Raw genomic sequence first — 12,419 nt, forward strand, 5'->3', positions numbered from 1 at the left:
TAGAAACCGGGGCCAGATGGGGGTCCAGTTTTTTTTTTTAAAAAGGAGGATTTTTTTTTTAATGAGTAAAAAATAGGTTGTTTGCTGTAATGAATTCATGACAAATGAAGGAATGCTTGTGCAAAATAAATAAAATTAAAGAATAGAATAGAATAGAATAGAATAGAATAGAATAGCTTTATTGTCATCATACACAGGTGCATGATGAAAATATAAGTACCTGCCACTGGACGGTGCATTGATAACAAGCTGCAAGTAATGAAATAACAGCAGTAAATAATAAAATCAAATGTACATAAAACAAGACTTTGTTAAAAAATTACAACATATACAAAAGAGGCAAGATATATACAATGCAGTGTGGAAGATAAATTAAAACAAATAAAAATCAGTCAAATAGAATGAATATGGGCAGGAGATTGCACATAAGCAGCACTCTTTGTGTTATTTTGCATCCTTTTTCATCTTGCTGTGAGCTTTAGATAAACTATGTTGATTCCTTACAGGGGCAATTTTCATGTTACAGCAGCTGGATGATTTATTTTTTGCTCTTGCTGTTCATTTTGCATCGCTTTTTGACAATTCTTTTCCTCATGTTTTCCATTTTGCATTTCTTCATGTTTCTTTTTGCATCTCTTTATTATCATTTACTGCATTTTGGTTCTCCTTGTGCATGCCGTCATGTTCACTTTGCATCTCTTTATGGTCATTTTGTGTCTTGCTCATTTGTGTTACATTTTTTAGTGCTAATTTTGCACCTCCTCATAGTCATTTGTTGCCTCTTAATGATTATTTTGGATGTCTTAATGGTCTTTCTGTGCCTCTTGGTGTTGCTTTTGTATCTCTTTATACCCTTTATGCTCCTTTTGCATGTCTGTTATCATTTTGCATTTCAATGTTGTGTGTCTCTGTGGTCATTCTGCATGAACACGATCATAGGTAATTGTGTTTGTGGTTGTTTTGCATCTTTCAAGGATTATTTTCTGCCTGCTTGTTGTAGTTTTGTGCCCTTTTGTGTTTATTTTTGATCCTTCCATTTGATGTCTGTGCCTGTTTTGTTCCATCTGCTCTTATTAGGCATCTCTTCATGATCTTTCTGTGCCTCTTGGTATTGGTTTTACAGTCCTCTTCATGGTTATTTTGCGCCTTGCGGTTCATTTAGCATCTCTTGATGTTGGTGTTGCATTTCTTCATTGTTATTTTCTGCCTCTTGCTCTTCATTGTACACCTTCGTGGTCCTTTTGTGCCCCGTGCTGTTTGTGGTCCATGTCTTTGTGGTCATTTTGGGTATTTTGATGTCTGTTCTGTATGTCTTAATGGTATTTTATTGCCGCTTGGTGCTTATTTTGCATGTCTTCATGGTCATTTTGTGTTTCTTGCTGTTTATTTTGCATTTCTCGTTTTTTTGCATCTCTTTATTGTGATGTTTGACCTCTTTGTGTTGGTTTTGCATTTGACTGTGTTCAATTTTTATGTCTTTTTGCATGTCTTTCTTTCTAGTGGTTTGACTGGTTTTCCTGTCCAGGTGCCACTAGCCTGTAAACGCTAGGCTTGCTCAGTAAACCACCCTTCCCTCCTGTCTGAATTACAGCAATGTTGTTGATTTATTTAATTCAGCTCTTAGAATTCAGTTGAACTGTTGTTTCATAAACTGTGGTGTGGTTGAGTCTTTGTCTTTGGTTCAGCCCTAAGGCGATTGTTTGGTCGCTGTCCGTGGTGCTGAGAGTAAACAGGCTCACCAGCAGCCACAGACCTCTGCACATCACTTCTACACTCACCATCCAAAAAAATTCGCACACTCTGTAATCTAATCTAACATTTTGTTGGACCGCCTTTAGCTTTGAGAATGGCACAAATTCGCTGTGGCATCATTTTGACAAGCTTCTGTAAAGTCACAGCATTCATTTTTGTCCAGAGTTGGATTCATTTTCTGCCAAGATCTTGTACTAATGATGGGAGAGTTGGACTGCTGCGCAAAGTGTTCAATGGGGCTGAGGTCTGGACTCTGTAGAGGCCAATCCATGTGTGAAAATGACGTCTCATGCTCCCAGAACCATTCATTTACACTGTGAGCCCCATGAATCCTTACGTTCTCATCTTGGAAAATGCTTCCAACATGGCTGTTTAAGAAATGAGAAGATCCTCACTGCATCAGCTATGGTTCAATAAGTTGTTTCAGCTGAAACATATTCATCACTGCAGTAATTATCCAATGGAAGGCTTTTGCCTATTTGCTTAGTTTTTTTTTTTTTTTTTTTTTTTTTGAACAGGCAGTGTATTTGAATAAGACTACTTTCGGAGTAGAGTTCACAGTGCAACAGTTTTGCATTTCTGCGCAACACATGCAGGAACTCAGATGTTAAACTTTTGACTAAATGTGAGTCACGCACATCATGCTGCCGACTCAGTGCCTCACAAATTGCACCCAGCGGGCGACCGGACCTTGTGCCTTCTGGAGCGTCTGGGGCGCGCAGGCGCAAATGTGAGTTTTATGAATAGTTTCTTTTTTGGAATTAAGTCCCACGCGTATGAGACGTAAGACGTTTAGCGGATGCTTTCTGTCAGTGTGGAGACCTAGAAACCGTCGTTCCTCTTGCTGCATCCCTGCATTTGTAGACTAAACTGTCTCACTTTGTTGCATCTGTGTCTAACGAGGTGCGAACCCCGGAGGAGCTGCCACCCTCCTCTTCCTCCTCTTCCTCCTCCTCCTCCTCCTCCTCCTCCTCCTCCTCCATCTCGTCGTGGTGCAGCAGCAGCCAGCGCGGTGAGTGCGTCCTGCAGCAGCAGCAGCAGCAACGGCACCTGTCGTTTCAGGACGGGCTAATAACTGCCTCAGGAGTAGAAACAAGGTAGAAACGACGCTGGGGATCCCTAAATACCGATGGCTTCATGTGTAGATATTTGCGCCTCTGAAAATTACGCATCGGTAAGTTCCTTTGACTTGTTTTCAACGACGGTCGCTGTGCGCTTTTACTCTCATCTTTCCGGTGCAGATGATGAATAAAGACGGGAATCCCTGAAGCCTTCTTTCATTATTTCTTTTCTTTCTTCTGAAATGTCAGGTAGGGAATTAGATTCGGGGGAACGTACCGTAAATAATCGGCAGGGAGATGTATTTTTTTTCTTGCTGATGTTTTCCATGTGCAGGCGAAGGTCACCCACATGCATGACGAATTAAAGATTTGCGAATGCGGGAATAAAGAAAAGGGCAAGGCAAAATTAGCCTATTGATTCTGTGGCACGGGGTAAAAAAAAATCATTGGTCACTTATTGATTGCAATTAAGGCCGTTTTACGTTTTTTCTTCTCCCTCCATATGAGACAAATCACCTGACGTTTTGCGAGCTTTAATGTAAATGACAAGAGTGGACTGTTTGTCCGTGTTATGTGGCCTGTAGGATATGTGGTATGATAGCAGAGGAACATTACCTGAACGTATTTACAAAGCTGCCAAAACCTAATGAATCTGGATGACTGCATTATTGCACTCTGACAGACATGCAGTCCACGTTTACAGCATCTGGGTTAATTGGAAGCATTCTTCTTCTGTCTTACTGGGATCGTTTAAACTGAAAATGAATTATTAATGCATGACAATGTTCAGAGGATTTCAGCACACATGGAACTGATATGTTGAGACAGGTCTTTAAAATTCTCTTTACATTTTACATAAATCATTAAGGAGGGTGCACAGACTTGAAGCCCACTCTGTTTTTCTCTCTTGCATTTCTCTTTGTATCTGCATCTGTAGACACACACACACACACACACGCACGCACGCACACACATGCACAGTCTTGTCATTGATTGACAACCAGCTGCTAATTTTAGTGGATGTGTTTCCCAGTCGTCCTATCCTAGGCTGGTTATGTTTTTGTGTGGTTCTTGTCGGTTTTTGCTGGAGCTAAGTGCCAAACAGATGAGCATTTGTCACTGAAAACTGTTACATCTCATCTTATGCTCTGCTGTGACACTTTAATATGATAAACAACAGTGGCTACTACCATGGCATAAAAAGCACAGATTTCCTAGTGAGTTGTACATACCCATTGCTACCCAAAGTAGGGATTCGCTTGGCTCTCCTGCCCTGGGGATAGTTTGATTTTCACCCCATCTGCTGTCTCCTGCACCACTGCTTTCTCAATGCCAAAGACATATGGATTTGTTCTACATAAGACTGTTTCTTAACTTCATTTACAGCCACCAGCAACATGGCTGCTGTGACATTTTGGGCTGAATAGACGGCAAGAAATGGAGCTAATTGATCCAGTGTCTGTCTCCGTATCTGTCTCGCTGCGTTTTTGTTCAAATGCTCATCCTGACAGTTTGGTTTCAGCCCTACTTGACATGTGTCGTCCTCCTCGATATCTCCGTGTTTTCCCCTCTGAGCACGCTCTGTCCTATTACTTGATAAACCATGCAAGAGACGCTTTAGAGGTAATTGGATTGGTTACCAAAGGGAAAGGACACGGAGCAGAATTTGTCTGTGCGTGTGCATGAATTATCTTTCGGGGGAAGATGTTTGTGTGTTCTGCTCTTTTTACTGGTTGTGTGCTGCTGCTGGTCAGTGTAGCTTTGTGTTTGCAGTGGATCGTTGTGTTTTCAGGAAGCTGTGCGGATGAGTAAGACATGTAAGAGGTGAGGCATGGGAGGGGGCTGTTTTAAAGTCGGACCTCAGGCATGTAAATGTTATTGTTTTCAGAGAAATTTACGTGATCCCTCCAAATTTCCTGCCTTTGGTAATCAGTTTATCTGTATATAAAGTCACGTCCATGTTTACAGTTCTTGCTTTAATATAGAGTAGGTGATGACATATCTTAGCTCAGAAAAAAAAAACAGCAAATGTTGCCTCTGTGATTTAATCGAGGGGGTTTTACGAGTGTAGGATTCTGTGGGGACAAGATATAAAATGATACATAACCACTGAAGGCCTGTGTGTTTGTTTATGTGTGTGATTTGTGACTATTCTGCGAGTCAGCTGTGAGCGAGAGTCTGTTTTGAGAGTCTTTTAAGATAAGATAAACGGTACTGATCTCTCAGTGGGGAAATGTACAAAAGTTCTGTTTGATTTTATTTAACAAAGCATATCTTTTAAACAAAATCCAACTTTTGATTAAAAAAACAGAGATTGTACCGTATAGGACTACAGCTGGTCATTTTCATTTATAATTAATCATCTCTTGATAAATCGATCAACAAAATGTTCATCACAATTTCCAAAATCGTACATTTTCTCAACAAAACATGTTGAAAGCTGTCACACAAGACAAAGATGTGATTTCTGCAGCTCTAACTGTGGCATCTTTTCCAGTAGTTTTTACCAGATTAGCATGCTGCTTAGAAATACGGTGACTTAAAGGTTAGACATGATCATCTAAAACCACCTGGGGTGCAACAGTAACAGATAACAGAATGTATTCCTAATGTGTCCCACCATGCACACACAGTACACTGTTAGAAAAAATGTGTTTGTGGAGCCTTTCAAAGTGCTGTATGACAGACATTAAAGGTATTAAGTTGAGCGATAAAAGAAACAAAGGATGATATAAAATATACATAAAGACAGCACTAAAAAGGCATGAATAGAAGACAAAATAAGACACAGAATTGATTACAACAGAACAAAAATGCATAGTTAAATATAATTGCTTACAGTAATATAAAACGACTGTCTTTTTTTAACTCTTCACTGTGAAAAGTTGCTGTGTGTTTTCATAGAAATGAAACTAGACAAGTAACTATCTAGAAATTGTCTGACTGTGTCAAGAGAAATATCATTTTGGACAGAAGTTTTTCTTTCTAAAATGAATCCATTTTGCAAACAAAAAAAAACCACTCAAAGTGCAGTACTCCACCAAGGCTGCTTAGTTGTCGTATAATTTCTGACAGATAAGTCCCGGCAAGTTCACAGCGGTGGATTTGTAGTAGGATCGTAATCATGTGATCATCAGCGGACACCTGATGCAGTGTTCACTAGTAGTCGTAGTTACAGTGACTCCATGATACTACAGCCATGACCAAAATGAAATATATTTCATTTTGGTTGATGGCTATGACTGGTATTTATATTGTAAGTGACAATTTTGTGGTATTTTCTAAGATTCACAACCGTCATGGTACTTGTGTCCAAACTTATGGCCATGGATGTATCTTGCAATGATACTGAAATCCTTTACAAATCCGTGGATCCAGACTGTAAGCTTTGTCACTGCCAAAATCTAATTCGGTGGTCCTTGTCTAATTTCTGACCTTCCCTGAAAATTTCATCCAAATCCAAGTCTGTTTTGAGTCATGTTGCACACAGACCGACAGACAAATGTACACCGATTGTCACAACAAATGATATTTACAATATGCAGTTCTTTCAGGTTTTCCGCTTGTAGTAGCAAAACAGCACTTAGAAAAGAAATAAAATCAGTGTACAACAAATAGAGTTTGATGTGTGAAAAAGATCGCAGACTATTTTGCTGTTCTGTCTCATCTGAACTTAATAGCAAACTGTCTCGTGCCACAGATCAGGAAGTCAGAGCTATTAGCAGTGACATCAACACTAGGACTGAAGGAGCATTTTCAGAAATGAATTTCAATGTGTACCTTTAGCAAGAGCTAATAATATCTACTTATAGTGAATTTAATAACATAGTTTTGCTTGTTGCTTTTCCTGCAGTGACTCTAACAGGTGGACCAACTTAACATGCCAATGATGCTGTGTCCACACGCAGTTGCGATGCTCTCGTTGTTTGTTCTCTTTCAAAGCCTTGTCCCTCTGTGTGTTGTATTTCAGAGCCCTTGATGCTGAAGCGTGGTGAGGCTGAGGGGAGCAATTTCACTGCATCCCTCTGAAGGCACATACACACCTGCAGAAATCGTGGAGCCTTTTGGATACAAGCTCTTCACAGGAAACAATGAGAGGCTGCCTGCTGCCTGCAATCTTTCTGCTGCCCTTGGTAAGCATGTATCTGTGTGCTGTTCACGTGTGTAGGCGTATGTGTGTGTGTGTGTGTGTGTGTGTGTGTGTGTGTGTGTGTGTGTGTGTGTGTGTGTGTGTGTGTGTGTGTGTGTGTGTGTGTGTGTGTGTGTGTGTGTGGGAAGGGGAGGATATTGAGGAGCACAGGAATGCATAGATCCATATATAAAGGTGTGAGTGCTGTATGTTCACATGTCTACATCATCGGCCTCCTCCCCTCAGCTCCAGCTTTGGTTTATTTTTCACACGCGCACTTTTGCGGGTGTGTTGGTGGCGAGCGCTGGAAGGATGGCAATCACCATATGCCGCATCAGCACATCAGCATACGTTACAGATCCCGGATCAGCTCTGCGTTAAGGCTGCTGGCCACCTCCTAGAACAATAACAGATGGCCTGGCTGACCGGAGAGCTGCCTGTCCATCTGCTGTGACTCACTTCTATTAGTGGTCTCATTGAAATAAAAAGCAGAATGGAAGAGCTGTGCAAGATGTGTGGGAGGAATTATATTCGGGGCAGTGATGCAGCACAGCAGCACTTTCCTTGGCTGAGCCGCACAGATATATAAATTGCTTTTGGTTGTTTGAAAGTCCACATCCTTTCGGTAGCCGATGACGATTCCTTTATGCTTTTGTAACTGCCGGCGAAAAATAGCAACAGTAGCTGCTGAGGACTGCTACTAAGGAGGAGACAATTAATTCATGATGCGACCTTGGAGCCACAAACAGCCTCTGCCACCTTTAAGCTACTGCCCCCTAACATATGGGAAGTGTTCTTCCAGCTGACATCTGTGCACAATGCCGTCTCGAGCTGACCTTCAGCAGCTGATGTGGCAGATATGTCTGTTGTGATGCACTTATTGTGTGTCAAATGGGTCTGTACGCTGGGCCAGTGGTCTGCGACGTCAAATGGGAGTTTTATTATCTGTGCTGCGTGGCGCTGTGGGAGCTACTGAGTTATCTGGCCCTCGAAAATGGCCTTGGGGAGGGAAGCTGTGCTCTGTGGGCTCCGAGTGGAAGCTTTATCAAGGCAGACATCTGTTTTAGTGCAGAGGAGAGGAGTGATTGGGAGCAGAGAATAAGAAGCACACTTAAAAAATATTTCATTGATCTGCCCTCCGTTGCCTGCAATGCTGTCATGGAGTCTGTTTTAGGAGCTGGAGCTTTGTAAACAGAAACAGCCCTCAGCTAACCTGCTTTGATTGCACCAGCTCTTTAAAGTCCTGTGTTCTTAGTATCCGTCAGCTGGTTGCAAAATAATGATTTACCGAAAGTAAAGCTGCTGTTATGGACAATTTTAGAATAGAAATAGATCTGAATAACATGTGAAATGTAGAAAGAGTCTCTTGTAGTTTATTTTGATTCTCATTAGTTTGTCTTGTGGCCTCAGAATGCATCACACAGGCACATATAAGTAAATATCTTATGTAAAATAACAACAGATAAGAATAAAATAAATTGAATAACAGCTTAAGATAGCACTAACGTAAATATAAATATCCTAGACCCAGTAAGCCAGGAAACGGCAGGAATCCATTTTTGGTCATTTCTGTGGCCCAAGGTGAACTGGTTACATGAATTTATTTGGCTTTACGTCCCCGCAGACTATTTTTTGATATATTTTGATACAAAGTATCTGAAGTGGACAGGATAAAGACAAAGAAGATGACTTGCTACTAAAGGAGATCAGGCTGCTGAACACTAAAATTGACAACATTGAAGAAAAACTGATGTCCAAAGTGGATGAATTACGGATCTCACTTGAAAACATCTTGAAAGAAGAAATTAAAAAAAATGAAGGATGATTTTGACTCGGAAATTGGTGAACTGAAATCCAGAATGGCACAACTGGAAAAGAAGATAAAGTTGCAGTATAGCCACCCATCAAATCCTTTCGACCCCGATGTCTCTATTGTGGTCATGGGATGTAAATGAGAACTTGGCTGATAAGATGGAAGAAGTGACTGAAGATGGCTGTGCTTGTGATCAGTGGTGTAGTCTAGTTTTTTCTAGTGGGTATACTCCGGCCTCATAAACCAAAGCCAGGTCAGGTTCTCATATATGTGCGCGTGCACTCACATGTGTGTGCGCGCACACACACACACAGCAACAGCAGCTCCTTTATTTCAAACTACTAATTAGATACTTATAGACATTATAGCATCAGCAGCTCCTCCTCCTGCCATCAGGTAGACCTGATGTTTCCTCTTCATCATGTGCAGAGTTTTGTTCATTTATTTTTGTGCAAAAAAAGTTTTATTGAAATATTAAAAGTAAGAATGCCTGTTTTTGTAACAAAACAAATGCACAAAATGAGTCAATTATAAGGCTTCTCATAAAAACACTGAAGGAAAAAGAGTTTGTCAAAACACAAATGATTCATATTTGCCTGGTTAGGCTAAAATGAGGCTACACACAATAATTAATTAGGAGCCGTTTGGGAGCCGAAACAGCCGGCTTTTCTTTGGAAGCAGTGCCAAAAGCTCTCTGAAAAGAGCCAAACTTCCATCACTACTGTCCTCTTTGTCCCTCACCTCTCAACTGTTTTTGAAGGCAGAGCTGCGATGCGATGTAGCAACGTCATTGGCTGAGCAGCGTCATGCCGGAACTCGTACATAATTAGTCTGTGTGTTTCTGAGCTGACAGACCAGTGATAAACACTGGAAAGCTGCACCGGTAAAATAGAAGCGACCCGTCAAATTTACACCCGTATAGACGGCGTCTGGGTCCGGATCCGGACCGCGGTCTGCCTTTAGTGAGTCCTGTTCTCAGCCAGACACCTTCCCCCGTCTCACACAACTTCACCGCTTCCTAACACAGAGAAGACGAATTTATGAACGGGAAAGTGAACGTTATGTCAAAAAAACATACTGATACATATGTTTGCACATTTTTAAGTGGTTATATGAAAATTCGGGACCCTTTCTAGTGAGTATACGGCAAATACCTGCGTGTTTGCACCCCTGGGTATACGTATCTTTGCGCATTTTTAAGTGGGTATACGGAAATTCGGGACCTTTTCTAGTGAGTATACGGCGTATACCTGCGTATCACGAAGACTATACCACTGCTTGTGATGAAGAGGCAACTCTGGTAGCATTGGAGAGGCTGCGCGCACGGGGACCAGGCCCCGGCGTGGTGAAGGTGGCTTTGGCATCTGTGAAGGAAAAAGTTGCTGTGCTCACAGGAAAATCTAAGTTGAAATCTACAGAGAAGTCCCAGTGAGTCTTCATCAGAGAAGAAAACTAATTCGGTGAAGAAAACTTCAAAGTGATTCTACGTGATTTACCCAATGGAAATTAATATTTTGTGTCGGGGAATGGAAAGCTTCTTCAACATGGAGAGCGTGTGCCCCCGCCATCTACGACTGCTGTTGCTGCGGGCGGCAGAGGAGGAAGAGACCCTGCATGGAAACGCTGAGGAGACACTGCCAACTCAGTAAGATTTGACTTTTCTTGTTTATCGCTAGTGCACTGGAACGTAAATGGCTGGACAAATACGAACTGTACGCTTTGGGCTCTAATGTTGCTGTTGCTAAATTCCGATATTATTTCACTTAACGAAACACATTTGGTTGCTGACGGTGCTATCGAGCTTCATGGCTATCATTGGAAACAACAGAAAAAGGCACATAAATGCGCCCAAAGGCTCTGGTGGGGTTTGGACTCTTAATTTGAAGTGGACTTTTTGAACAATTTAAGATCAATGTGATGAATGAGACTGTGGATGGTGTTTTAGGAGTACACTTTGAGCATAGATAACACTAAATATAACTTTGTGGTGTTCGCCTGTTATCTGTCCCCGGAGGGATCTGTCAGAGGGAGAGACTGTGAGGCATTCTTTGCTTGCTTATTGACTGAAATATACGGCCTTGATGTTGATGCAATCTACATTTGCGGTGACTTTAATAGTCGTATTGCTGATAAACAGGACTGCATTGAGGACTTGGACAACATCCCACCAAGAGTGGTGTTAGATTTTTTTTGTAATAATCACGGTGATTCATTTCTTGATTTTCTGAGAGAGTGTTGTATTTTGAATGGCAGGTTTAATGAGAGTGACGATAATTTTACGTCTGTTTCAGTTCGAGGAAAGGCTGTTGTGGATTATGTTGTGACGCCCCATACTTGCTTGGAGTCCTGTGTTAATTTTAAAGTAATTACTGCCTCAGACCTTTTGGATCAAAATGCAGAGGAATGTCTCCCTCTTGTTGGAGATAGATGTCATCTACCTGATCATTCTTTATTGGTGTTAGTTTTTAAGGTGGGCTCCCAAATAACACAAGAGAATACACTAGTTTGTGATTCTAAAAGAAGACAGAGGCCACTCCCTGAGACCTTTCTGACATCCACCTCTTGTCAAACTGCAGCACTGGAGCTTAGAGAAAAATAGAATTATGTCAAAATACTCAGAATGATGTTGATCTATGGTACAGGGATTTTTGTAAATTGATAAGTGATGAAATGAATTCATGCCAAAAGATACAACCTAATAAAAGTCTTCAGAATTTTAAAGGAAATTCAAAACCCTTTTGGAATGCCCATCTTCAAAAGTTATGGAATGAGCGTAAAACAGCTGAAAGAGAGTTCGTTAATTTGAGGGAATCACAGGATAAAATAGAGCTGAGGGGAAGCTATTAGCAGAAGCAATCGCTTTTTGATGAATATTTAAGAATTTATAAAAGAAGATTTTTAAGAGGTCAGGCACTAAAGCTTAATTATTTACAAGCAAGCAATCCACAACAATTCTGGAAAGAGATAAATAAATTGGGACCACAGAAGGCTAAGGCAATTCCGATGGAAGTTATTTTAGAAAATGGTGCTGTGGAGTTAAGAAAAGAAAGAGTGGTCAAAAAATGGGAACAGGATTTCTTTATTTTATATTCTGGAGGAATGCCCAATAGTTTGGATTCAGTGTCTTATGATCTCTCTATTAAAGTGAAGGAGGATCTTGAGTTTTATATGTGTAATGGTGCTTGTGATAGGTACCAGTCACATAGGTTCCTTAATTGTAATATTATGTTGCAGGAAGTAGATGATGCACTCAAAAAGGCTAAGTTGAGGAAGGCTGTGGGAGTTCAAGAAATTCCAAATGAAGTCTTAAAATCTCCATCACTCCTGAATGTGCTCTATGATTTATTCTATGTCTGCTTTGAACATGGTATTATCCCCTCTGCATGGTACAAATCAATTATTAAACCTATTCCAAAATCAGTCAAAGATGATCCCCGAATGCCTCTCAATTATAGAGGAATTAGTCCTCTTAGTACTGTCTATAAAATATATTCTAGTATTTTAAATGCTAGATTGACTGTATTTCTGGAAATAACAGAGTATTTGGTGGATGAGCAAAATGGATTTCGGAAACATAGGGCATGTATTGATCACATTTACTCTGTGTTAACAATAGTCAGAACTAGACTAACAGAAAATAAATACACAATTATTTGTTTTGTAG

General features: G+C 40.7%; 1 protein-coding gene across 5 annotated transcripts in view; it reads left to right on the plus strand.

Moving 5' to 3' along the window:
• Positions 1–2,517: 2,517 nt before the first annotated feature.
• Positions 2,518–12,419, plus strand: part of LOC110951134 (pituitary adenylate cyclase-activating polypeptide type I receptor-like) — a 39,161-nt gene continuing 29,259 nt past the window's right edge. The window contains exons 1-2 of one of the 5 annotated variants that reach the window (XM_022194065.2): positions 2,518–2,764; positions 6,784–6,946. In XM_022194065.2, the coding sequence (XP_022049757.1) occupies positions 6,905–6,946 (42 nt within the window). In that variant the 5' untranslated portion in view covers positions 2,518–2,764; positions 6,784–6,904. Of the gene's footprint in view, positions 2,927–6,783; positions 6,947–12,419 lie in introns of all 5 variants that reach the window. The other 4 variants (XM_022194064.2, XM_022194066.2, XM_022194067.2 and 1 more) reach the window with 4 other exon arrangements.

The sequence above is a fragment of the Acanthochromis polyacanthus genome, chromosome 9, assembly GCF_021347895.1.
Source record: "Acanthochromis polyacanthus isolate Apoly-LR-REF ecotype Palm Island chromosome 9, KAUST_Apoly_ChrSc, whole genome shotgun sequence".
Lineage (NCBI taxonomy): Eukaryota > Metazoa > Chordata > Actinopteri > Pomacentridae > Acanthochromis > Acanthochromis polyacanthus.